Here is a 26,927-nt window from a genome sequence, read left to right on the forward strand (position 1 = left end):
TCTCAAAAAAAAAAAAAAAAAAAAAAAGAAGTACTTGGCTAAAAATGAATTTTTTCACTTTCGGAAACAATTTGGGCCTATGGGTGTTAAGACGGAGGTGCTGCTGGTTTAGATGAGAAAATGTGAGGGGCAGTACGTGTCTCTGACCTGGTCTCGTTTCAAGGTACTTAGGATGACACTTTCAGTTGGAATCATTTTTAATATTTAAATACAAAAAGTGAGCACTGACTTCTGTTTTTTTAAACACACACACAGGTCTAACAACCAAACTGTGCCGGGGAAATGAACTCCTGATCTGTCTTCCACAGTCCCCATTCTGTGGCTGAAGCTGCAGCCAGCCTCCCTCCTCTTCATACATAGGGATTCAGAGTGGCCGCTTTACACTACAGGTGTAATGCATTTTGTCTTTCACATTGCGTGCATGTCCCTCCCCAACAGCTCCATTCTTTAAAAAAAAAATTAAAAAATAAAAAAGGCAGTCGTTAATGGTCAGGGGCACATCCCTCCCACTGGCATCGGTTCCTACCCACAAGGGGAAAGTGACATCTTCCAGTTAGGAGCAATTTGGTGAAAGGAGTGGGGTGGCCAGAGCAGGAATAACCGTCTGCGTGGCTGCACTCTGGTATCAGAGTGAAGACAGAAGTAAGGATAGTGTGGAGGGCACAGTTGCAAGTTGAGTCTTTCCATGAGACAATGTGAGGAGAATTCTCCCCACCAGGTTTAGATAGATCAATGTGCCAAAGTTAAAAAAAAAAAAAAAAAAAATCCAAATAATCAGCAGTTCAAACACTTGAATTTCAAACTTATCCCACCGAGACAGCTCAAACAGCAGTAACAATCTAGATCTTTCCAGGAAGTGAGGGTAGAGCCCCTGGCATTCCTCCTGAGAGCCCTGTGTTAGGCCCTAGAAGTATCTGGAAAAGAAAAGGAGAGGTGTAAGGCATCATTCAGGCCTAGAGAACTTATTCTCACCATACCTGATGGGGCCAACTTCTACAGAAATAATACTGAAAGCACCATCAGACACTGAAAAGAGCATGGGCCTAATCCCAATCCCCACCCACACATTAACTGTTGGTCAACCCAGGTGCTAGAACAGGAGTCCCCAACCCCTGGGCCGTGTATTGGCACTGGCCCATGACCTGTTAGGAGCCGAGCCACACGGCAGCAGGTGAGCAGCAGGAAAGTGAGAGAAGCTTCTTCTGTGTTTAGTGCTGTTCCCCATTGCTCACATTACTGCCTGAGCTCCACCTCCTGTCAGGTCAGCAGCATTAGATTCTTATAGCACAAACCCCTGTGAACAGTGCATGTGAGGGATCTAGGTTGCAAGATCCTTATGAGAATCTCATGCCTGACGATCTGTCACTGTCTCCCATCACCCCCAGATAGGACTGTCTAGTTGCAGGAAAACAAGCTCAGGGCTCCCCCTCATTCTACATTATAGAATTATTTCATTATATATTACAACGTAATAATAGAAATTCAGTGCACAATAAATGTAATGCACTTGAATCATCTGGAAACCCCCCTACCCTCCGTCACCTCCACCCCACCGTCCATGTAAAACCTGTCTTCCATGAAACCAGTCCCTGCTGCCAAAAAGGCTGGGGACCAATGTGTTAGTGAAATAACTTGCGTCTCCACCACTGGCAAAAAGCCCAGGGTCTGGGCTTACCTGCCGCTGCTGCAGTTGCTGCTGTTGCTCCATTTGCAACTTCTCGGTCTCAAAAACAACGGGAAGAACCAGGATCATAAAGGAAGTGGTCCCAATCCACAAGGCTGCCCTGGAAAACCTGTAGAGGAAAACCCCCAGAGGGTGAGCAGGAAGACATGCAAACAAAACAGGCAAGAACTACTCAGTAACCAAACCTCTCACATTACATACTCCAATGGTTTTTTTTCTTTTCTTTTCAAGATGGAATTTAGCTCTTGTTGCCCAGGCTGGAGTTCAATGGCATGATCTCGGCTCACCGCAACCTCCACCTCTCAGGTTCAAGCAATTTCTCCTGCCTCAGCCTCCCGAGTAGCTGGGAATACAGGCGTGTGTCACCACGCCCGGCTAATTTTGTATTTTTAGTAGAGACAGTGTTTCTCCATGTTGGTCAGGCTGGTCTCGAACTGCCGACCTCAGGTGATCCACCTGCCTTGGCCTCCCAAGTGCCGAGATTACACACGTGAGCCACCCCGCCCGGCCCTACATACTCCAATGTTTTGATAAACGTATTCTACCCGCTCCTTGCACCATACTCCTACCAGAGACAGGAGGAGCAACTGTGGTAGCTGTATCATCTAGTGATGGCGGTTTAACATTCTCCTGAGTTCTTACAAAGCTCCTTATTCATTAATTATCTCCAACAATCTGAAATAACCCCCACAACACCCCTGCCAGGTAAGAATCCCCATTTTACAGAAGAGGAAACTGAGACTCAGAAAGGATAGGGTACAAGTCCAAGGTCACCCAACACAGGTGTGCTGCTTCCAAACCCCGTGTTCTTTCACAGCACCACGGTCATCCCATGCACCTACCCAATGCCTTTGCCCTCGTTCCTTACCTGTACATTTTTTGAGCCACAAAGAGGGAAAGATCAAAAGTGGCTCCGGCCGCGGACCGGACCCTCTCCGGAAACATCTCCGTCAGGCCCCATAGTCTCTCCGACAGGGTCTCATCTAGCTGTGGTGGAGAAGACACGGGTCTTAGCCGAAAAAGCGACATCCATTCCTGGCCCCGCTGCGGCACTGGAAGCCGCCGAGCCCCACTGGAGCTAGGGCACCCCAAGGCCCAGCGGGGCCCCAACTCCGCCTCCCAAAGAAGCCGCTTCGCTCTGATCCCGTACCATGCGGATCTCACATCCACGAACTGGCCCGCTACCCGCTCCGCACTCCGCGAGGCCCTAGTACCTCCTCATCGTCGTCCTCCTCCAGCTCCTCCTCAGGCTTCTCCGCGTCGCCTTTCGGGAGCAATTCGTCCGGGGACTGGGGTTCCCCGGCACCGGCAGCAGCAACGGCGGCAGCCATGACTGTAGGGGACACCGGAAGCGGAAAGGAGGTGAGCGCAGCCGAACGACGGACGGAGCTACTTTTCCGGGAACCGAGGCGCGAGCCAGGAGAGAGCGGCGCCCTCTAGCCCCCGGGTCCTCCAGTGCCCCAGTCGGTCCGGCCGCCCTGGCCTTACCCGGGCGTTGGGGCTTCAGCGGGCATTAGCAGCAGCTGGGAGGCCTGTGAGAGGTTGCGGGGCGCCACTGCAGTCATTCTGTTCAGCGGGTTTAGGGTGAGCTCAGAAACCTGCTTTTCTTTTTTTCAAATGAGTTGTTTTAATTCCAGGTAATAGAGTTCAGAGAACAAAGATGAAAGGGCTGACTCTGGCAAGATTGTGGGGGCTTGTTTTACTTTAAATTCACATCTAGGGCAGGAGTGGCTCATCATCTCTTGATGATGTATTTTCTTTTTAACAAAAGTTTATTCATAAATGTACAACAGGCTCCAAGACAACACTTTATTCTAAACTAGGTGGCCAAAGATGTTGCCGGGAATCGAGATGTTAAAACACGAATGGAGTCAGGCGCACCATCACCGCAGGCACAAGAGACAGTGGAACAGGTCGCTTTTTGTCAGATTTTAACTTTTTTTTTTTTTTTTTTTTGGTTTTGAGACAGAGCGTTGCTGTGTCGCCCAGATTGGAGTGCAGTGGTGTGATATCGGCTCAAAGCTCTGCCTCCCAGGTTCAAGCGATTCTCCTGCCTCAGCCTCCCGAGTAGTTGGAATTACAGGCGTGCACCACCACGCCCCACTAATTTTTTGTATTTTTAGTGGAGACAGGGTTTCACTATGTTGGCCAGGCTGGTTTTGAACTCCTGACCTCAAATGATCTGCCCACCTCGGCCTCCCAAAGTGCTGGCATCACAGTCATCAGCCACTGCGCCTGGCCTATATGTATTTCTATATTATATATAATAAATATTTTATGTGTGTGTATGTGTATATGTGTATATATATTATATATGTGTATATGTATACACATATATACACATACACACACACATACGCATATATATAAAGACAGGGTTTCACTAAGTTGCCTAGGCTGGTCTCGAACTCCGGGGCTCAAGCAATCCGACTGTCTTAGCCTCCCCAAGTCCTGGGATTACAGGCCTATGCCACTGCGCCCTGCCTCGCCAAATTTCTTAATTCTGCCTGTGGCCAGGGCCAAAGATTTATCTTCCTTGTCCATCTCCTTGGCCTGCTTCTTGGGTTATTTTAGGGGTGTTCTCTGCCACCTTCATGGACAGGGCGCCTGCAGCCCCTTCCCCAGACCCTGGCTGGAAACCTGCATTTTAACAAGCCTCCCTGGAGTCACCCTTTGAGAGACACTAATCCAGTTTCATTTTCCTGAGCCATGTATTATTGGTAGGAATAAATTAGTGTCTTGGAAGTCTTTTGGGAAAACATCAGGTCAATCTCCCCAATGTACCAAACAAAGGTAAGAGTTAACACTTAAATACCAGGTGCTCTGGTGCCTGTGGGTGTGGGTGGGTGTGGTGTGTCCTCATTTAATCTGCACAGCAGCTCACTGGGGTAGGCACTGTTATCCCCATTTTAGAAATGAGGAAACTGAGGCATAGTACATAGATCTGTTGTTTTTGTTTTTGTTTTTGAGGCGGAGTCTCGCTCTGTCACCCAGGCTGGACTGCAGTGGCACTATCTTGGCTCACCGCACGCTCCACCTCCTGGGTTCACGCCATTCTCCTGCCTCAGCCTCCCTAGTAGCTGGGACTACAGGTGCCACCACCACGCCCAGCTAATTGTTGGTATTTTTAGTAGAGACGGGGTTTCACCGTGTTAGCCAGGATGGTCTCCATCTCCTGACCTCATGATCTGCCCACCTCGGCCTCCCAAAGTGCTGGGATTACAGGCGTGAGCCACCGCGCCCGGCCCATAGGACATAGATTTCTAGTAAGTGGGTGAGCTGGTCAGCAAGTATGCAGATATAAATCTTTGTTTGCTTGTTCATTTTTGGGATGGAGTCTTGCTCTGTTGCCTAGGCTGGAGTACAGTGGCATGATCTCAGCTCATTGCAACCTCCTGGGCTCAAGTGATTCTTCTGCCTCAGCCTCCCAGTTAGCTGGGACTACAGGTGTGTGCCACCATGCCTGGCTAACTTTTTGTATTTTTATTAGAGACGGGGTTTCACCATATTAGCCAGGCTGGTCTCAAACTCCTGACCTCAGGTGATCTGCCTGCCTTGGCCTCCCAAAGTGCTGGGATTACAGGTATGAGCCACTGCTCCCAGCCTCTGTCATATACTTTCATAATAGTACAGTAAATGGAAGTGTCCTTGTCCCACACCCTCCCCAGCATTAGGTGTTATCCATCTTTTTACTTTTTGCCTATATGATGGATGTAAGTGCTTCTTGTTAAAACGTGCGCCATGTTATTAAACAGGGTAATTTGATAAACATGTTTAGCCAGCTGAACCTGGAATCAGAGACTCCCAGGATGGGACAGTTCAAATCCTTCTGTGATGCATGAGGATGAAGTAATGAGTGTTTGTCCTGTGTCTCACACTCCCTCCGATACTGTCCCCAGGCCTCCCTTTCATCTTTGGACAGGGCAACTCTATCAAACAGTTTTCTTTTTTTTTTTTTTTTGAGATGGAGGCTGGAGTGCAGTGGCACAATCTCGGTTCACTGCAACCTCTGCCTCCCAGGTTCAAGTAATTCTCCTGCCTCAGTCTCCCTAGTAGCTGGGATTACAGGCATGACTCTGGCCTGTATTTTTTTTTTTTTTTTTTTTTTTTGAGATGGAGTCTCGCTCTATCACCCAAGCTGGAGTGCAGTGGCATGATCTCGGCTCACTGCAAGCTCCGCCTCCTGGGTTCACGCCATTCTCATGCCTCAGCCTCCTGAGTAGCTGGGACTACAGGCACCCGCCACCACGCCCAGCTAATTTTTTGTATTTTTAATACAGACGGAGTTTCACTGTGTTAGCCAGGATGGTCTCGATCTCCTGACCTCGTGATCCGCCCGCCTCGGCCTCCCAAAGTGCTGGGATTATAGGCGTGAGCCACCGTGCCCAGCGTACCCCAGCTATTTTTAATAGAGACGGGGTTTCACCATGTTGTCCAGGCTGGTCTGGAACTCCTGACCTCGAGTGATCCAGCCTCCTCGACCTCCCAACATGCTGGGATTACAGGCATGAGTCTGGCCTATCAGACAGTTTTCATGTGACAAAAGGGTACTTGCTGTATTATTCCATTATATAAAGTTCAAAAACAGGCAGAACTAATCTATGGTGGGAGGTCAGGACAGTGATTCCCTTGGAAGGGTTAATTTTGGAAAGGGTGGGGAGAGTAGCTTCTGGAATGCTATGGTTCTCTTAGCTGTATATTCATTTTGGATAATTCATCAAGCTGTACACTTATGAACTGTGCTTTTTTTCCTGTATTAAAAGTGTACTTTTTTAAAAAGAGTGGGGCTGGGCATGGTGGCTAATGCCTGTAATCCCAGAACTTTGGGAGGCTGAGGCAGGTGGATCACCTGAGGTCAGGAGTTCGAGACTAGCCTGGCTAACATGGTGAACCCCCCTCTCTACTAAAAATACAAAAATTAGCTAAGTGTGGTGGCAGACGCCTATATTCCCAGCTACTTGGGAAGCTGAGGCGGGAGAATCCTCGAGCCTGGGAGGCGGAGGTTGCAGTGAGCCAAGACTGTGCCACTGCACTCCAGCCCGGGCGACAGAGTGAGACTTTGTCTCAAAAAAAAAAAAAAAAAGCGGGCTAGCCCTTTATAAATTCAAGGGCAGCTTAAGAGCCCAGTGCCCATGGCTTTTAGTTCTTTTATGGGTTCATTTAAGAAATGCGGCCGGGCGCGGTGGCTCAAGCCTGTAATCCCAGCACTTTGGGAGGCCGAAACGGGCGGATCACGAGGTCAGGAGATCGAGACCATCCTGGCTAACACAGTGAAACCCCGTCTCTACTAAAAAATACAAAAAAACTAGCCGGGCGAGGTGGCGGGCGCCTGTAGTCCCAGCTACTCGGGAGGCTGAGGCAGGAGAATGGCGTAAACCCGGGAGGCGGAGCTTGCAGTGAGCCGAGATCCGGCCACTGCGCTCCAGCCTGGGCGACAGAGCAAGACTCTGTCTCAAAAAAAAAAAAAAAAAAAAAAAAAAAAAGAAAGAAATGCTAGAAGACTAATGCTATTGAAGGTAGAGGGACCAATCTTATGTGAAAAGCACAGACATTAGTGACTCCAAATGGAAAGTAATTCGCAATGCTAATGTGGAGAAGTTTTAGGAAAACCAATGAATTTTGCTTATATTCATAAGAGCAACACATGATTTAAAAAAAAAAAAAAACCTGTTTCAATAATTATAGAATTTCCAAGGGATAAGAAAGAATATTGGAAATCATGCAATGCAGAGTATTCAAAACTTTGGAAGGAGATGAGATGATCTAGAAAAGGCAGAGTGGCCGGGCACGGTGGCTCATGCCTATAATCCCAGCACTTCGGGAGGCCGAGGCAGGCGGATCAGATCACGGGGTCAGGAGATCAAGACCACGGTGAAAACTCGTCTTTACTAAAAATACAAAAAAAAAAAAAAAAAAAAACCTTAGCTGGGTGTGGTGGTGGGCACCCGTAGTCCCAGCTACTCAGGAGACTGAGGCAGGAGAATGGCGTGAACCTGGGAGGCGGAGCTTGCAGTGAGCCAAGATCGTGCCACAGCACTCCAGCCTGGGCAACAGAGTGAGACTCCGACTCAAAAAAAAGAAAAGAAAAGGCCAAGTGAGGCCAGGGGCAGTGGCTCATGCCTATAATCCCAGCACTTTGGGAGGCCGAGGCGGGTGAATCACCTGAGGTCCAGAGTTCGAGACCAGCCTGGCCAACATGGTGAAACCCCCATCTATACTAAAAATACAAAAATTAGCCAGGCATGGTGGTGGGCACCTGTAATCCCAGTTACTTGGGAGGCTGAGGCAGGAGAATCGCTTGAGCCTGGAAGGCAGAGTTTGCAGTGATCCGAGATTGCACCACTGCACTCCAGCCTGGGCGACAGAGTGAGATTCCATCTCAAAAAAAAAAAAAAGAAAAAAAAAGAAAAGGCAAAGTGAGAACAGAAGACAGAGCCCTGGCTGGGTGCAGTGGCTCACGCCTGTAATCCCAGCATTTTGGGAGGCCGAGGTGGGTGGATCACGAGGTCAAGAGATCGAGACCATCCTGACCAACATGGTGAAACCCCGTCTCTACTAAAAATACAAAAATTAGGGCCGGGCGCGGTGGCTCAAGCCTGTAATCCCAGCAGTTTGGGAGGCCGAGACGGGCAGATCACGAGGTCAGGAGATCGAGACCATCCTGGCTAACATGGTGAAACCCCGTCTCTACTAAAAAATACAAAAAACTAGCCGGGCGAGGTGGCGGGCGCCTGTAGTCCCAGCTACTCGGGAGGCTGAGGCAGGAGAATGGCGTAAACCCGGGAGGCGGAGCTTGCAGTGAGCTGAGATCCGGCCACTGCAGTCCAGCCTGGGTGACAGAGCGAGACTCCGTCTCAAAAAATAAATAAATAAATAAAATAAAAATACAAAAATTAGCCAGGCATGGTGACACGTGCCTGTAGTCCCAGCTACTTAGGAGGTTCAGGCCGGAGAATTGCTTAAACCTGGGAGTTGGAGGTTGCAGTGAGCCGAGATCGCACCACTGCACTCCAACCTGGGGATAGAGCCAGACTCCATCTCAAAAAAAAAAAAAAGACAGTCCTGTGGAATCAGTCATTTAAAGATTGGGGAGAGAGAAAACCAGAGGGCTGAGGTATTGCTGAAGGCTTCAAGAGGAAGGCTCAGCAGCAGAGATGACATGGTGAGACTGGTGCCAGGATGGAGGTCACATCAGTGGACAAAGGTGTCAGCAAGTGAGTGGCAATGCCCCACGCTAGAAGCCCAGGTGACTGCCATCGGATGGGAGAGGCATGTTCAAGAACGCTGGGCTCCTAGCTCCTCTACTCCCCGTCTCTCAAGCCCAAGATTTCCACCTTGCTTGTTTCCGTCCTGTCAGAATTAGAAACAAGTGATATAGTAGCTCTTAATTGGGGGACGGGGCATGGCTCCCTTTGAGAATCCTATAAAAACTATAAGCCCCTCCCATTAAAAAGTGCACATTAGCCCATGCCTGTCCTGTTGTGCGCGCAGTTCCCCTTGCTAGGACTCAAACTCAGACTTCCTCCCATTATTGCCTCTAATCCTGCATTCATTCCCTCCCTTTCGCCCACAGAACCTTTTTTTTTCTTTTTTTTCAAGACAGGAGGCTTGCTCCGTTGCCCAGGCTGGAGGGCACTGGTGCAGTCTCGGCTCACTGCAACCTCCACCTCTCAGGTTCATGCGATTCTCCTGCCTCAGCCTCCCAAAGAGCTGAGATTAGGTGCCTGCCACCATGCCAGGCTAATTTTTGTATTTTTAGTAGAGACAGGTTTTCACCATGTTGGCCAGGCTGGTCTCGAACTTCTGACCTCAGGTGATGCGCCCGCCTCAGCCTCCGAAAGTGCTGGGACTATAGGCGTGAGGCACCGCACCAGGCCCTTTTTAAATTTTTTTAGAGACAGTGACTTGCCCTGTTGCACAGGCTGGAGGATACAGTGGTGCAGTCTTGGCTCACTGCAGCCTCGATCTCCCAGGTTAAGGAATCCTCTCACCTAGGCCTCCAAAGTAGCTGGTCCTACAAGTGTGTGTCACCACGCATGGCTAACTTAAAGTTTTTTTTTGTAGAGATGGTGTCAATATGTTGCCCTGACTGGTCTCAAACGCCTGGGCTCAGCCAATCCTCCTTCCTTGACCTCCTGAAATGCTGGGCATGTGCCTGGCCACTTTGAGGATGAAGAATTTCAAAGGTGATATATGGGTGATTTTTTTTTTTCCTTTTCTCCTAAAGACTTTCATTCATAGGATTGTCCTTGATTCTCGCCCATCAGCAAACACTGGTAGGCTCCACCTTCAAGTCTTATCCAGAATCAGACCACCTCACCTCATCTACTGCAGCCTCCCTGGGCAGGGCCTGGCCTCCTTCAGTCTGTTCTCACCACACAGCCACCAAAGGGATCCTTTTATTTTTATTGATTGATTGATTGATTGATTGATATGGGGTCTGACTCTGTCAGCAGGCTGGAGTGCAATGGCACGATCTCACCTCACTGCAATCTCTGCCTCCTGGACTCAAGCAGTCCTCCCACCGCTGTCTCCCGAGTAGCTGGGACCACAGGTGCACGCCACCACACCCAGTTAACCTTTTTGTACTTTTAGTAGAGATGGGGTTTCACCATTTTGCCCAGGATGGTCTCAAACTCTTAAGCTCAAGCAGTCTACCCACCTCAGCTTCTCACAGTGCTGGGATTACAGGTAGGGGTCACCACGCCCAGCGCCTTTTAAAAGCACGGTTGGATCATAGCATTTATCTGCTCATAACAATGGCTTTTGCTTCCCTGCTCACTCAAAAGAAATTCCTTCTTCACTGCAGAACTGGCCCTCCTACCACAGGATGTTTAGGGTCCCTGGCTGCAACCCCCAAAGGTCCTAATGGTGCTGGTCGTGGGGGAATCCACACCATTGTGACAACTGAATATGCCCACATGATGCCCAAGGTTTCAGTCCTGGCCACACCCCTTCCACCGTGTCACCGTGCTGGGTTGGTTTCTTCATCTAAAAAATGGCGATGGGGATAACAAACTTGAAAAAGGGTCATGTGAGTGAGGTGTCCAGCATCGGGGGGTGTCCGGCATCAGGGGGTGTCCATCATCGGGGGGTGTCCGGCATCGGGGGGTGTCCAGCATCGGGGAGTGTCCATCATCGGGGGGTGTCCGGCACTGGGGGGTGTCCGGCATCGGGGAGATGTCCGGCATCAGGGGGTGTCCGGCATCGGGGGGTGTCCATCATCATCGGGGGTGTCCGGCATCGGGGGGTGTCCGGCATCGGGGAGGTGTCCGGCATCGGGGAGGTGTCCGGCATCGGGGGGTGTCCATCATCGGGGGGTGTCCGGCATCGGGGGGTGTCCGGCATCGGGGGGTGTCCATCATCGGGGGGTGTCCGGCATCGGGGGGTGTCCGGCATCGGGGAGGTGTCCGGCATCGGGGGTGTCCATCATTGGGGGTGTCCGGCATCGGGGGGGGGTGTCCGGCATCGGGGGGGTGTCCGGCATCCGGGGGGGTCCATCATTGTCCGGCATCGGGGGGGTGTCCGGCATCGGGGATGTCCGGCATCGGGGGGTGTCCGGCATCGGGGGGTGTCCATTATTGGGGGGTGTCCGGCATCGGGGAGTGTCCATCATCGGGGGGTGTCCGGCATCGGGGAGGTGTCCGGCATCGGGGGGTGTCCGGCATCGGGGGGTGTCCATCATTGGGGGGTGTCCGGCATCGGGGGGTGTCCATCATCGGTGGGTGTCCGGCATCGGGGAGGTGTCCGGCATCGGGGAGGTGTCCGGCATCGGGGGGTGTCCGGCATCGGGGGGTGTCCATCATTGGGGGATGTCCGGCATCGGGAGGTGTCCATCATCGGTGGGTGTCCGGCATCGGGGGGTGTCCGGCATCGGGGGGTGTCCGGCATCGGGAGTACTTAATAAAGGGTCCCCATTGATACCAGCCGAGGCATAAGCAAACTCCACTGCTCCTATTATCTGCACCTGAAGATTTGCACCTTGCGTGTATGTGGATCCTTTTCCAATTTCTTCTGTATTAAACATTCTCTCCTGTATCAGAGAGTAAGGTTATGGGTTGGAGCTAAAAATCTGCCCTTCTATCCATCCCCCCGATAGAGTGCTTTGCTGGCCATAAGGATGGGCTGCAGACAGCAGCTCCCTTTCACTGCCGCCCCCAGCTCCTCTCTTCCACTGCGGGCTGTGTGAATCAGGCTCCAACACTTCCACTGTGTGATCCTAGATCAGTGTGTGAACCTCCCAGAGTTTCCGTCTCTGCAGATGGATGTGCTGACAGCCCCTGCCATAGGGCTGAGCTGAAGGGGAAATGAGACAGTGAGGGCAAAGCGAGCCTGGTGCCAGGCATGTGCCAGGCATTCAGCAGTGGCTAGCCATGGTAGCCTGTCCCTAAAGTCCTGGGCACCACGTCCCCACCCCCTCAGTTCCTTCTGGCTTGACTTCAGGAGCTGGATTCCCTCCTCCTGCCAGAAAAATCCAGCTCATACTGCCTAAGGCACAAATTCTCACACCAACCACTAGGTTCTGCCAGGTCCTGGCCAGTTCCAACACCGTGAAGCAGGAGGGCAGGCGAATTTGAGCAGAGATTGTTTCTGTTTGGCATCAGCCTCTGCCAATGCCCAGGAAAGCTGGAATGCTCTCCTGCAAGGGTGACATTTCCCCACACACTAAACATTGTCTTTTTTTTTTTTTTGAGATGGAGTCTTGCTCTGTCGCCCAGGCTGGAGTGCAGTGGTGTGATTTCAACTCACTGCAAGCTCCGCCTGCTGGGTTCAAGCGATTCTCCTGCCTCAGCCTCCCAAGTAGCTGGGACTACAGGCATGTGCCACCATGCCCAGCTAATTTTCTTTTGTATTTTTAGTAGAGACGGGGTTTTGCCATGTTGGCCAGGCTGGTCTCAAACTCCTGACCTCAGATGATCCACCTGCCTCAGCCTCCCAAAATGCTAGGATTACAGGTGTGAGCCACCATGCCCGGACAATTCTGTCTTTTGATGGAACAACAGAAGCTTAGACTCCAGACGCCGGTTACTTTTTTTTTTGAGACAGGGTCTTGCTCTGTCACCCAGACTGGGGTGCAATGGAGCAATCACAGCTCACCTCAGCCTCAACCTCCCTGGGCTCAAAGCAACCCTGCCATCTCAGCCTCCTGAGAGGCTGAGAATACAGGTGTGCACCACCACGCCCAGCTAAAATTTATTTTGTATTTTGTTTCGCTATTGCCAGGCTGGTCTTGAACTCCTGAGCTCAAGCAATCACCCTGCCTCAGCCTCCCAAAGTGCTAGTGCTAGGATTACAGGTGTGTGCCACCACACCTGGCTAGGCTCTTTTTTTTTTTTTTTTTTTTTTTTTTTTTTTTGGAGACGGAGTCTCGCTCTGTCGCCCAGGCTGGAGTACAGTGGTGTGATCTCAGCTCACTGCAACTTCTGCCTCCTGGGTTCAAGCAATTCTCCTGTCTCAGCCTCCCGAGTAGCTGGGACTACAGGTGTCTACCACCATGCCTGGCTAATTTTTGTATTTTTAGTAGAGACGGGGTTTCACTCTATTGGCCAGGCTGGTGTCGAACTCCTGACCTCAGGTGATCTGCCCACCTCAGCCTCCCAAAGTGCTGGGATTACAGGTGTGAGCCACCATGCCTGGCCAGCTCCATTTACTTCTTGAGGAACTCATGGTTCTCTTTTTAGTCACTTTGGTCACAGAGAGATTATTTAACATCATTTAATAAAAATAGTAGTGCAAACAGGAAAGTAGCATAAAAATATAGTGTTGCTGTGGAAGGCTGGTGCTTGCTGCTGAGAAGCTGAAGCCAGAGGAGGCCAGGTGTGAGGAAGGAGGATTCTTTAAAGGCAAGGAGAGAGGCCTGCCTTTAAGAGCCGAGAGAGCCACTCATCCATGACCCCCAACACGGAGCTCTGCAGAACTGCTGCCAAACCCCAAACCCCAATGTAAGGGGGTGAGAGAATGAACTCCAGCCACTTCTCCCAACAGGGCCCAACAGAGCTATTCTGGGACATGTATGTTTGCAATCTTGTGTGTGGAGAGCACCCAAAGGCTCATCAGCAGCCCCAGGCCTCCATGCGGTCTGGTTTTCAGACTGGCATCCGCAGGCAGTGCATCTGAAGCACCTTCTAGTTACTGTCCCCATCTGGAATCTTGGTTTTCTCCATTCCATGTCACCTTCTATTGCCAACCCAAGGGTGCCAGTGCCTGTGGGTCCCATTATATGATACTCTCTCCCAGGACCGAATCCACTAGTCTGGGCAAAAAAAAAAAAAAAAGCACTTAGCTACATCCTACTCCCCAATAAATGTCTCTGGGGTGTTCATTTTCTCTTCCGGCTAATCCTCAGTTCATCCAGTTCCTTCTCCATTAAGTGGGATTCGGCAGTGGACTCCGAAAGCTGAAAGTAAAGCAGCAGCTGTTAGTAAGCAGCACATTTCTAGATGTTTCATGTTGGCAAGGCCGGCCCTACACGTGGAGGAAAGGCCCCCTGGCACTTCTCTGGCACTGCTGGCCTCCATGGTGGGAAACCCTCTGAAACGGGGTAGAATGCAACCCCGGATGGCCCAGGACCACAAGTCCTTGAAGAATATTCACAGTCCACTCTGTCAGCACGCTGTCACCCACGAGGGCATGGCACTCCCTGCACGAAGGACAGCAGGTCTCAGAGGATGTCAAAGGCAGATACTGGTGATTCTAAGGCTAAGGGATTATAGTTTAAATTGATTCTAAGCTGTAGCTCCCATAAGGGGGATTAGGGGAGAAAATGCTGGAAAAAGAACGCCACTCTCCTCCTTAGGGTTTTTTTGTTTTTGTTTTTTGGTTTGTTTTTTGAGACAGGGTCTCACTCTGTCGGCCAGGCTGGGTGCTTTGCTTGTACTAACTCACTGTAAGGTAGATACAACGATTATGCTCATTTTTAAAAAAAACATCCAGGCCGGGCGCGGTGGCTCACGCCTGTAGTCTCAGCACTTTGGGAGGCTGAGACAGGGAGATCACCTGAGGTCAGGAGTTGGAGACCAACCTGGCCAACGTGGTGAAACCCCATCTCTACTAAAAATGCAAAAGTTAGCCGGGCATGGTGGCGAGTGCTCATCGGGAGGTTGAGGCAGGAGAATCACTTGAACCCAGGAGGCAGAGGTTTCAGTGTGCAGAGATCACGCCACTGCACTCCAGCCCAGGCTACAGAGCAAGACTCTGTCTTAAATAAATAAATAGGTAAATAAAAATAAAGAACCATCCAGCCTAAAATGTCAGTCTTTTTCTTTTTTTTTTTTCCCGAGACGGAGTCTCACTCTGTCACCCAGGCTGGAGTACAATGGCACAATCTCAGCCCACTGCAACCTCTGCCTTCTGGGTTCAAGCAATTCTCCTGCCTCAGCTTCCTGAGTAGCTGGGATTACCGGTGCATGCCACCACACTCGGCTAATTTTTGTATTTTTAGTAGAGACAGAGTTTCACCATGTTGGTCAAGCTGGTTTTGAACTACTGACCTTGTGACCCGTCCACCTCGGCCTCCCAAAATGCTAGGATTACAGGTGTGAGCCATCATGCCCAGCCTAGTTCTTTTTTTTTTTTTTAAAAAAAGGGTCTTACTTTGTTGCCAAAGCTGGTCTCAAACTCCTGAGGTTAAGCCATCCTCCTGTCTTAGTCTCCTGAGTAGCTGGGACTACAGGGGTGCACCACCACAATTAGCTATTATGCCATTTATTGCTGAAGAAATTAAGTCACAGAGCAGTCAGTCAGCAGCAGAGCTGGGCGAGGAACCCAGGCCATTTTGCTCCAGAGTGTGTGCTCTTCACCACTACAGTGCGTGCTCTCCTGCCTCTGAACCTTCACAGGCTCCTCTAGGCCCAGTGGGTTGCTGGATTTTTAACAGTCACAAGAAACCAACGCTAATGCAGTGTGAGCCCCTCAGCAGGTCTGTGCTGGGCACTGATTAATGCCTACTTGGTATGAGACACTTCCAAGCCATGAGCCAGCTCTTCCCCTCTTCCTGGAATGCCTTCATCCAACCTCCATTCCTGCCATTATCCTTCCACATTCAGCTCAGATATCCCTTCCTCTGGGAAGCTCTCCTGACTTGACAGAATTAACTTCTCGCTCGTGTGCTATGCAGATCCTGTGCAGACTCCAGCTGGGTCCTCACCACTCTAATTATGCTTACGGTTCACCTGCCTGTACTGTGAGGGCAGGAACTGTGTCTTGTTTCTTGAGTGTGTCTTTGGACACAAAGCAACATACCTGGCCAAACTGGCATTGAGGAGATATCTGTTGGATTAAATGACTCGAGGTGGAGCCTCCCCAAAAGAAGAAGCTAGGCATCTCTTGCCCGTCACCTGCCTCACCATGTCTAACAGGATGTCCACTTTCAGCCGCAAGAGATTGTTCTCTTCCTCCAACTGCTGGTTCCGCCTGCGAAGGCGCTGAACCTCCCTCCGGTCCACACCGCCACTAACCCCTGTCTCTGGAGGAAGGACAGAACTAGTTAAAGGAGGGCTTCCTCCTACAATCTTGTTTGACAAAATGGCAGGAAGTACAGCTCACCTGCTATCCACTGGCCATTTTCAAACTTCAGGCTTTGCCCTGCCAGGTTCATAGTGGGGGATCCATATTCCAAGCCCAGCTCCACCTCCCGGGCTGACCGATCCAACTGTGGGTGAGATGCTACGTGACGACTTCAGCAGGCCCAGAACACGCCCTCATCCCAGTTCCTCTTCCGCCAACAATATGACCCCAACAACTCATTTCTCTAATCATTACCTGGCACGTTTAATGATTTTTTTAAAGGCCATAAAATCAAATGATGTACAGCAAAAGTTTAATTATGAGATAAAAAATATACTGTTTTATACATTAGATGTTTCTAGAAAAGCTATATATGCTGAAATGTATAAATTGAATTATTATTATTATTATTATTATTATTTTTTGAGATGGAGTCTTGCTCTGTTGCCCAGGCTGGAGTGCAGTGGCCGGATCTCAGCTCACTGCAAGCTCCGCCTCCCGGGTTTACGCCATTCTCCTGCCTCAGCCTCCTGAGTAGCTGGGACTACAGGTGCCCACCACCTCGCCCGGCTAGTTTTTTGTATTTTTTAGTAGAGACGGGGTTTCACTGTGTTAGCCAGGATGGTCTCGATCTCCTGACCTCGTGATCCGCCAGTCTCGGCCTTCCAAAGTGCTGGGATTACAGGCTTGAGCCACCGCGCCCGGCCTAAATTGAATTATTTTACACCTAGTTGACATTTAATAGTTTAAGCAGTCCTACTATAAATTGTTAAGTAAAAGATCCTTTTTAAATATAATAAGTTTCATTTGCTTAATATGGAGCTACATATGTTGTGGAAAAGACATAAAATTCTAACAATTAGGAGGAGGAGGAGTTGCTTCTTAACATGCGAGAGTACAATTTATATATTCATTTCTTTTCTTTCCTTTTTTTTTTGTTTGAGATGGAGTTTCGCTCTGTCACCCAGGCTAGAGTACAGTGGCGCCATCTCAGTTCACTGCAGTCTCTGCCTCCCAAGTTCAAGTGATCCTCCCATCTCAGCCTCCAAATAGCTGAGACTACAGGCATGTGCCACCATACCCAGCTAATTTATTATTATTATTATTTCTTTTTTTTTTTTGAAACGGAGTCTGGCTCTGTCACCCGGGCTGGAGTGCAGTGGCTGGATCTCAGCTCACTGCAAGCTCCGCCCCCCGGGTTTATGCCATTCTCCTGCCTCAGCCTCCCAAGTAGCTGGGACTACAGGCGCCCGCCGCCTTGCCCGGCTAGTTTTTTGTATTTTTTTTTTTTAGTAGAGACGGGGTTTCACTGTGTTCGCCAGGATGGTCTCGATCTCCTGACCTAGTGATCCGCCCGTCTCGGCCTCCCAAAGTGCTGGGATTACAGGCTTGAGCCACCGCGCCCGGCCTATTATTATTATTTTTATTTTTATTTTTTTTTTAAACGGAGTCTCACTCTTTCGCCCAGGCTGGAGTGCAGTGGCGCAGTCTTGGCTCACTGCAACCTCTGCCTCCCAGGTTCAAGTGATTCTCCTGCCTCAACTTCCCCAGTAGCTGGGACTACAGATGTGTGCCACCACACCCAGCTGATTTTTGTATTTTTTAGTAGAGACAGGGTTGCACCATATTGGCCAGGCTGGTCTCGAACTCCTGGCCTTGTGATCTGCCCACCTCAGCCTCCCAGAGTGCTGGATTACAGGCGTAAGTCACCGCACCCAGCCTAATTTTTGTATTTTTTAAAGTAGAGTCAGAGTTTCACCACATCGGCCAGGCTGGTCTTGAACTCCTGACCTCAAGTGATGTGCCCACCTCAGCTTCCTAAAGTGCTGGGATCACAGGCATGAGCCACCGCGCCCGGCCTGTATATTCATTTCTACAACTCACTGAGCACGCACCCCGATTCAGGACTCGGTACTGGGTATCCAGGGATGGGAATGACCAGCTCTGCCCTCAACCAGCTCTGCCCCTGCTCAACAGGGGGAGACCTTCAGGTAAGTGCTCAAATGTCCCTTTCTCAGTCAGGCCTTCCTGACCACCCTGTTGAAAATGACAGCTCCATCCCCAGTGTTCAGCCACACCCCATCCCAGGCCTATGCTTTGTTTTGCTGTCTGGCATGTATCACCATCTGATATAAATTAGCTTATTTTCTGTAGCCTTCCATTAAAATATCTGCCCCATGAAAGCAGGGATTTGATATTTTCCCTCTCCCCTCCTTCATCCACTTCTGCATGCCCAGTGCTTAGGAGAGTGCCTGGCACACAGAAAGGTATCAATCAATAGCTCTTGAATTAATAGAGAAGAACATTCTAGGCAAAAGGAGTAGCGTGCACAGAGGAGGCTCACACGGGGCTTGGGCAGCTGCAGCACAGGGTGTGCAGAGGGCAAGGGCAGGAAGGAGAGCTGGAGTGAGGCCACCAAGGGTCATCTGTGCTGCTCCCAAGATCTGGGTCGTTATCCTATAATAATGGGGAACTAATAAAATCCACCAGAGACCACACGGAGTGCTGTGGAGGCCTTTTTCCCTCCCAAGGCTTACAAGTACCTGTCAGAATGTGGAAAACAATGTAGGGGAGGACCGACTTCAAGTCATGGTCAGAAACAGACGTCACGTAAGCACGCTGTTGCTCTTACGCTGTGTGGGGTTAGGACAGAGGATGTCCCAGAGGGACTGCCAGGTGTATCTGCATCTCTGACATGTGGCAGTGAGAAAAGGGAGCCTCAGGGGCACCAGAAACTGAGAGCCTAAGCCTCTGCCTGGCCTGCTCCACAGAATGCCCAGCTCTGGCCACAGCGGGGCTGCCCCCACCATGATTTTCACTGGGAACAGGAGACAGTAGACTCTGAGACCTGAAGCCTGTTTCGCTGGGAACAGGAGACAACAGACTCTGAGACCTGAAGCCTGGAATGAATGCTCAGCCCCCACAGCCTTGTTGTTCAACCCCGCTCGCCTTCTGTGAAGACATGGCCAGTCTGCACAGCCAGCTCTGTAGGAAAAGGTCACAGAATAAAGTAGAAGTCAAATTCGATAATACTGGCTGGGCACAGTGGCTCACGCCTGTAATCCTAGCACTTGGGGAGGCCGAGACAGGTGGATCACCTGAGGTCAGCAGTTGGAGACCAGCCCGGCCAACATGGTGAATCCCTGTCTCTACTAAAAATACAAAAATGAGCCGGGCATGGTGGCGGGCAGTTGTAATCCTAGCTACTCAGGAGGCTGAGGAAGGAGAATCTCTTGAACCTGGGAGGTGGGGGTTGCATTGAGCCGAGATTGCGCCACTGCACCTAGCCTGCGGGACGAGAGTGAGACTCCATCTCAAAAAAAAAAAAATTGGATATTTGGGATCAAATATCATAATGAGATTGTCTTCTGAGGTTCTTGGATAAATAAGCTCTGACAATCATTCCCAAACAAGAGTTCAAAAATGTTTTTTTTTTTTTTTTTTGAGATGGAGTCTCGCTTTGTCGCCCAGGCTGGAGTGCAGTGGCGCAATCTCGGCTCACTGCAAGCTCCGCCTCCCGGGTTCACGACATTCTCCTGCCTCAGCCTCCCAAATAGCTGGGACTAGAGGCGCCCGCCACCACGCCCAGTTAATTTTTTTGTATTTTTAGTAGAGACGGGGTTTCACCATGTTAGCCAGGATGGTCTTGATCTCCTGACCTCGTGATCAGCCGGCCTCTGCCTCCCAAAGTGCTGGGATTACAGGCGTGAGCCACCGCGGCCGGCCCAAAAATGTTTTCAGCAATAGCAATGATATGGAGGGAAAGGATGCCCTCCTGCACCGATGCCTCTGGAGGACCACACTTTCCATTCAGAGACACGCTCAGAACTCAACTCACGCTGCACACCGGGCCGACCCCAGTACCAACACTCACAGAATGCAGGTTGGAGAGAGATGCCGACTTCCGAGGAGGTGTCTTCTTCGGACTGAACGTATTCCCAAAGAAAGGCATCTTTGGCCTGATGAAAGCAAAGCCAACGCTCCCTTCTCCTAGGATCAGAAAAAGTCAGGGGTACAAACAGCTGGATCATTGACCTTACGCCATTGTCCTCAAATCTTTAAGACATACATTTTATCATGTAGCTACTAATGATCCTGGTGCTATGGTTTGAATGTCCCCACCAAAACTCATGTTGAAATTGAATTGCCATTGTTTAACAGTATAACAGGTGACTGGGCCATGTGAGCTCTGCTGTCATGAATGGATTAATGCCATTGTCATGGAGTAGGTTAGTCTTCTCGGGAGTGGACTCCTGGTAAAAGGATGAGTTCTGCTGCCATGCCATCTGTCTCGTGCACTTGCTCACCATGTGAGCCTTCTGCCTTACACAGAATGACCCTCACCAGATATCTGCACCACGCTCTTGGACTTCCCAGTCTCCAGAACTGTGAGCCAAATAAACTTCTTTTCTTTATAAATTACCCAGTCTGTGGTAATCTGTTACGGCAGCACGAAATGGATTAAGACGCCTGGTAATAGCTCCCACGTGCTGAACCCTCCCTTTGTGCTACGCAGTGTGCTGAGATGTTTGGGTGGGGCACAGTGGCGCATGCCTGTAGTCCCAAATACTTGGGAAGCTGAGGCTGGGGGGGTCGCTGGAGCCCAGGGAGGTTGAGGCTGCAGTGAGCTGTGATCCACTGCTGCTCTCCAGTCTAGGCTACAGGGTGAGAGACCATGTCTCAAAAAAAAAAAAAAATTAGCCTGGCATGGTGGCATACATGAGTCACTGGCATGGTCTCAATGACTCAGGAGGCTGAGGTGGGCAGCTCACTTGAGCCCAGGAGTTTAAGACCAGTGTGGCCAACATGGCAAAACCCTGTCTCTACAAAAAATACAAAAATTAGCCGGGCATGGTGGTGTGTGCCTGTAGTCTCAGTTATTCAGTAGGCTTAAGTGGGAGGATCACTTGAACCTATGAGTTTCAGTCTCCAGTGAGCTATGATCATGCCACTGCACTCCAGCCTGAGTCAAAGAGCAAGACCCTGTCTCTAAAAAAATAAACAAAGAAAGAAATGGCTGGGCGCGGTGGCTCATGCCTATAATCCCAGCACTTTGGGAGGCCGAGGCGGACAAATCAAGAGGTCAGGAGTTCGAGACCAGCCTGGCCAACATGGTGAAACCCCGCTTCTACTAAAAATACAAAAATTTAGCTGGGCATAGTGGCGGGTGCCTGTAATCCCAGCTAGTCGGGAGGCTGAGGCAGGAGAATTGCTTGAACCTGGGAGGCAGAGGTTGCAGTGAGCTGAGATCACGCCACTGCACTCCAGCCTGGGTGACAGAGTGAGACTCCATCTCAAAAATAAATAAATAAAGCTATGCTTATATTTCCTTTCCGAATTGGTAACAGTGTCCCTCACTTGTCACCAGTGTCACTTGTCAACAGTGCACCTCGTATGTCAGGTTACCTGTTCTGTTATGGAAGGTAAGGTGAGGTGTCCTGAAAAGGGGGCAGGTCCACAACATGGCAGAGCTGACGACGACACCCCCCCAACCTGTACATTTGCTTTCAGCATAGTGCAACCTATCGCAATTCACCTAGGCCTAGTTAAGTAGATTTACTGATAACACCCTGGTTTTTGGGGAAGAAAGGAGGAGAGAAGCAAACTTTTTATTTAGGCTGGGCTCAGTGGCTCACACCTGTAATCCCAGCACTTTGGGAGGCCAGGGCAGGAGGATTGCTTGAGCACAGGAGTTCAAGACCAGCCTGGGCAACTTAGCAGGATCCGTCTCTACAAAAAAAAAAAAGAATACACATATATATATAACATTAATACAGAAAAGTCTACTACAAATCATAAGTATAAGGTTTCACGAGTTTTTACTACACAAGTATAACCACCCTCCAGGGCCAGGTGTGGTAGTTTACATCTGAAATCCCAGCACTTTGTGAGGCCAAGGTGAGAGGACTGCTTGAGCCCAAGAGTTCACGACCAGCCTGAGTGACACAGTGAGACCCCCGTCTCTAAAAACATTAAAATCAAAAATTTTTAAGAATTTTATTTTTTATTTATGATTTTTTTTTTGAGACAGAGCCTTGCTCTGTGCCTCAGCCTCCCAAGTAGCTGGGATTACAGGTGTGCGCCACCACCCCCGGCTAATTTTTGTATTTTTAGTAGAGACGGGATTTCACCATGTTTGGCCAGGCTGGTCTCAAACCCCTGACCTCAAGTGATCTGCCCACCTTGGCCTCCCAAAGTGCTGGAATTACAGGTGTGAACCAATACGCTGGCTCAAAACATTTTTTTAAAACCACCCTCCAGATCGGGATACAGAGCATTTCGGCACTCCATAAGCCTCACCTGGCCACTGTACATGCACGGAATTGCACAGTGAGTCCTCGTTTGCATCTGGCTTCTCACACTCAACGTCATGTTTCTGACATTTGTCCATGCAGCTGTGTGTAGTTATAGTTTGTTCATTTGCATTGCTGGATAATATTCTATTGTATAAACACAGCAAAATTTACTTGTCTACAGAAGATGGACACTTGAGCTGTTTGCAGTTTTGTTTTGTTTTGTTTTGTTTTGAGACAGGGTCTCGTTCTGGTGCCCCAGGTGGAGTGCTGTGGTACCATCTCTGTTCACTGTAGCCTCAGCCTCCCAGGCTCAGGTGATCCTCCCACCTCAGCCTCATGGGTAGCTGGGACTACAGGCATGCACCACCATGCTGGCTAATTTTCTGCATTTTTAACAGAGATGGGAGTTTCATCATGTTGCCCAGTCTGGTCTTGAACTCTTGGGCTCAAGTGATCTGCCTGCCTCGGACTCCCAACGTGCTGGAATCACAGGTGTGAACCATCACGCCCGGCCTGTTTCCAGTTTTTGACCATCAAAAATAGTGCTGCTAGGCCAGGCATGGTGGCTAATGCCAGTAATCCCAGCACTTTGGGAGGCCAAGACAGGAGGATCACTTGATGCCAGGAATTCGAGACCAGCCTGGGCAACATAATGACACCTCATCTCTACAAAAAATTGAAAAACCAGCCAGGCGTGGTGGTGTACCCTTGTAGTCCTAGCTACTCAGAAGGCTGAGGTGGAAGGATTGCTTGAGCCCAGGGGTTTGAGGCTGCAGTGACCTATGATCACCACTGCACACTCCACTCTGGGCAACAGAGCAAGACCCTGTCTCAAAAAAAAAAAAAAAAAAAGAAGTGCTGCTAAGAACATAAGAACATGAGGCTTGCGCATGTATATCTACATGCATATGTACACTTTTCTGGTTTCACACTTAGGGTTAGAACTGTAGAATCATAGAGCATTCATATATTTAGCTTTAACAGATACTGCCAAATGGTCTTCCAAAGTCATTGTACCAATTTAGACTCCTATCTGCAGTTTGCAAGTCAGCCTTGTCAGTATCTGGCACTTTCTGTCTTTTTCATCTTATCCATTCTGGCAGGTATGTACTGGTGTTGCATTGTTTAATTTGCTTTTTCCAAATAACTAAGTTGAGCATCATTTAACATACTCCTTGGACAATATGGATTTTTTTGTGACATGCTTGTTCACGTCTTTTACCTTTTTTTTTTTTTTTTTTTGAGATGGAGTCTCCCTCTGTCAACGGACTGGAGTGCAGTAGCACGATCTCGGCTCACTGCAACCTCTGCCTCCCAGGTTCAAGTGATTCTCCTGCCTCAGCCTCCCAAGTAACTGGGATTACAGGAACACGCCACCATGCCCAGCTAATTTTTGTATTTTTAACAGAGACAGGGTTTCGCTGTGTTGGCCAGGCTGGTCTCGAACTCCTGACCTCAAGTGATCCGCCCACCACAGCCTCCCAAAGTGCTGGGATTATAAGCATGAGCCACCGCACCCAGTCCTCTTTTGCCATTTTTTAAAAAATTGAGCTGTCTATCATGTTCATTTTGTAAGGGTTTGTAAGGGTATTTATATATGCTGGATACAGGTTTCATTACTGTATACATGTACAGCACTGAAAATACCTTCTCCCACTTTTTTCTTTTTGCGTTCTTCTTTTTTTTTTTTTGAAAGAGAGTCTCGCTCTGTCACCCAGGCGGGAGTGCAGTGGTGCTATCTTGGCTCACTGCAACCTCTGCCTCCCAGGTTCAAGAGATTGTCCTGTCTCAACCTCCCAAGTAGCTGGGATTACACGCGCCTGCCACTAAACCCGGCTAATTTTTGTGTTTTTAGTAGAGATGGGGTTTTGCCATGTTGGCCAGGCTGGTCTCGAACTCCTGACCTCAAGTGATCCACCCGCCTCGGCCTCCCAAAGTGCTGGGATTACAGTCATGAGTCACTGCACCCGACCTCTTTTTGCTTTTTTTATTTTTTTGGAGACAGAGTTTCGCTCTTGTGGCCCAGGCTGAAGTGCAATGGCACCATTTCGGCACATCGCAACCTCCACCTCCCAGGTTCAAGTGATTCTCTTGCCTCAGCCTCCCGAGTAGCTGGGATTACAGGCATGCGCCACCACGCCGGCCTAATTTTTGTATTTTCAGTAGAGACGGGGTTTCTCTATGTTGGTCAGGCTGGTCTCGAACTCCCGACCTCAGGTGATCCACCCGCCTCAGCCTCCCAAAGTACTGGAATTACAGGCGTGAGCCACCACGCCCAGCCTCTTCTTGCTTTTTTTGCTTTCTTATGGGTTTCTTTTGATCAAAGACGTTCCTTTTTTTTTTTTTTTTTTTTTTTTGAAATGGAGTATCACTCTGTCACCAGGCTGGGGTGCAGTGGCATGATCTCCGCTCAGTGCAACCTCCACCTCCTGGGTTCAAGTGATTCTCCTGCTTCAGCCTCCCGGGTAGCTAGGACTACAGGCACGCACCACCACGCCCAGCTAATTTTTGTATTTTTAGTAGAGACGGGGTTTCACCATGTTGGCCAGGATGGTCTCAATCTCTTGACCTCCTGATTGACCCACCTCGGCCTCCTACAGTGCTGGGATTACAGGTGTGAGTCACAGCACCCAGCCAGAAATTCTTAATTATAATGAAATCCAATTATTTATTTATTTATTTATTTTGAGATCAAGTCTCACTCTGTCGCCCAGACTGGAGGGCAATGACGTGATCTCAGCTGACTGCAACCTCTGCCTCCTGGTTCAAGCAATTCTACCTCAGCCTCCCGAGTGGCTGGAATTACAGGTACCTGCCACCACACCCAACTAATTTTTGTACTTTTAGTAGAGATGGGTTTCGCCATGTTGGCCAGGCTGGTCTTTTTTTTTTTTTTTTTTTTTTTTTTTTTTTTTTTTTGAGACGGAGTCTCGCTGTGTCTCCCAGGCTGGAGTGCAGTGGCGTGATCTCGGCTCACTGCAAGCTCCGCCTCCCGGGTTCACGCCATTCTCCCGCCTCAGCCTCCCAAGTAGCTGGAACTACAGGCGCCCGCCACCACGCCCGGCTAGTTTTTTGTATTTTTAGTAGAGACGGGGTTTCACCATGTTAGCCAGGATAGTCTCGATCTCCTGACCTCCTGATCCACCCGCCTCGGCCTCCCAAAGTGCTGGGATTACAGGCTTGAGCCACCGCGCCCGGCCCAGGCTGGTCTTGAATTCCTGACCTCGTGATCCACCCATCTCGGCTTCCCAAAGTGCTGGGATTACAGGCGTGAGCCACTGCGCCCAGCCCAATTTACTATTATTTCTTAATGATTAGTGTTCGTATTCTATTTTTAAAATGTTTGCCTACCCCAGGCTGGGTATGGTGGCTCATGCCTATAAATCCTAGCACTTTGGGAGGCAGAGGCAGGCAGATCACTTGAGTCCAGGAGTTCAAGACCATCCTGGGCAACATGGCAAACAAAACCCTGTCTCTACCAAAGATACAAAAAATTAGCTGGGCGTGGTGGTGTGCGCCTGTGGAGGCACACGGGAGGGACTACTCAGGAGGCAGAGGTGGGAGGATTGCTTGCACCCAGGAGCCAGAGGTTGCAGTGAGCTGAGATTATGACACTGCACTCCAGCTTGGGTGACAGAGTGAGACTCCATCTCAAAAAAAAAATTCGGGCCGGGCACGGTGGCTCAAGCCTGTAATACCAGCACTTTGGGAGGCCGAGACGGGCGGATCACGAGGTCAGGAGATTGAGACCAGCCTAGCTAACACGGTGAAACCCCGTCTCTACTAAAAATACAAAAAACTAGCCGGGCGAGGTGGCGGACGCCTGTAGTCCCAGCTATTTGGGAGGCTGAGGCAGGAGAATGGCGTAAAACCTGGGAGGCAGAGCTTGTAGTGAGCTGAGATCCGGCCACTGCACTCCAGCCTGGGTGACAGAGCGAGACTCTGTCTCAAACAAAAAAAAAAAAAAAAAAATTCGTTATAAAGATGCATTTTCATTCATCATATTGGCAAAAATTAAAAAGATGAATAATACCCATGGTTGATGAGGATGTGAAGAAAAAGACACTGTTATTACTGGTAGAATCAGAAGATGCTATAATTCTTTCAAGGTCACTCAAATAAAACTTGGCAAAATTGTAAATGTGTACACTTTTTGGACAGCAAATCTACTTCTAAAATATTACACTCTAGAAAGACTTGGACATGCTCACACCCAGTGTTCTCTATTGTTGATAACAGTAAAAAATAAGAAACAATCCAAACAATTTGGGTGTAGCCAAATAATTTGTGGCACATTATTATAATAAAATTGTAGGCCTAAGCTGGGCAGGGTGGCTCACACCTGTAATCCCAACTACTTGAAAGGCTGAGGCAGGAGAATCGCTTGAACCAAGGAGGTGGAGGTTGCAGTAAACCAAGATCGCGCCACTGCTCTCTAGCCT

At 49.6% G+C, this 26,927-nt stretch overlaps 3 protein-coding genes and 1 long non-coding RNA gene across 9 annotated transcripts in view; 1 reads left to right on the forward strand and 3 right to left on the reverse strand.

Moving 5' to 3' along the window:
• GTPBP1 (GTP binding protein 1) overlaps nt 1-26,927 on the reverse strand; it is a 310,687-nt gene that overhangs the window by 52,767 nt on the left and 230,993 nt on the right. The window lies entirely within an intron of this gene.
• Nucleotides 180-3,062, reverse strand: TOMM22 (translocase of outer mitochondrial membrane 22). The gene is made up of 4 exons (XM_050806396.1): nt 2,899-3,062; nt 2,553-2,671; nt 1,676-1,793; nt 180-914 (listed from the first exon to the last, which is right to left on the reverse strand). Exons 1-4 carry the CDS (start codon nt 3,013-3,015, stop codon nt 840-842), a joined length of 429 nt encoding a protein of 142 aa, XP_050662353.1. The 5' UTR covers nt 3,016-3,062; the 3' UTR covers nt 180-839.
• Nucleotides 10,682-12,951, forward strand: LOC126963790 (uncharacterized). The gene is made up of 3 exons (XR_007729233.1): nt 10,682-10,744; nt 10,971-11,072; nt 11,514-12,951. It is a non-coding gene; the product is annotated as an uncharacterized LOC126963790 (long non-coding RNA).
• CBY1 (chibby family member 1, beta catenin antagonist) overlaps nt 13,384-26,927 on the reverse strand; it is a 628,117-nt gene continuing 614,573 nt past the window's right edge. For 5 of the 6 annotated variants that reach the window (XM_050806379.1, XM_050806377.1, XM_050806380.1 and 2 more), the window contains 4 exons: nt 20,064-20,179; nt 16,229-16,334; nt 16,030-16,148; nt 13,384-14,081 (listed from right to left, as the gene is read on the reverse strand). In XM_050806379.1, coding sequence (XP_050662336.1) covers nt 14,004-14,081; nt 16,030-16,148; nt 16,229-16,334; nt 20,064-20,141 — 381 coding nt within the window. In that variant the 5' untranslated portion in view covers nt 20,142-20,179 and the 3' untranslated portion in view covers nt 13,384-14,003. Of the gene's footprint in view, nt 14,082-16,029; nt 16,149-16,228; nt 16,335-20,063; nt 20,180-22,489; nt 22,630-26,927 lie in introns of all 6 variants that reach the window. The other variant, XM_050806382.1, reaches the window with a different exon arrangement.

This window comes from Macaca thibetana, chromosome 10 (genome assembly GCF_024542745.1).
Source record: "Macaca thibetana thibetana isolate TM-01 chromosome 10, ASM2454274v1, whole genome shotgun sequence".
NCBI lineage: Eukaryota > Metazoa > Chordata > Mammalia > Primates > Cercopithecidae > Macaca > Macaca thibetana.

What these genes read in the sequence shown, in the direction of transcription:
- TOMM22 (XM_050806396.1), bottom strand. Translation starts at nt 3,015, where the DNA reads ATGGCTGCCGCCGTTGCTGCTGCCGGTGCCGGGGAACCCCAGTCCCCG. An exon ending in AGGAGGACGACGATGAGGAG is followed by an intron (nt 2,672 to 2,898) that starts GTACTAGGGCCT and finishes TCTCCACCACAG; the next exon opens with CTAGATGAGACCCTGTCGGA. An exon ending in GTGGCTCAAAAAATGTACAG is followed by an intron (nt 1,794 to 2,552) that starts GTAAGGAACGAG and finishes TTTCCTCTACAG; the next exon opens with GTTTTCCAGGGCAGCCTTGT.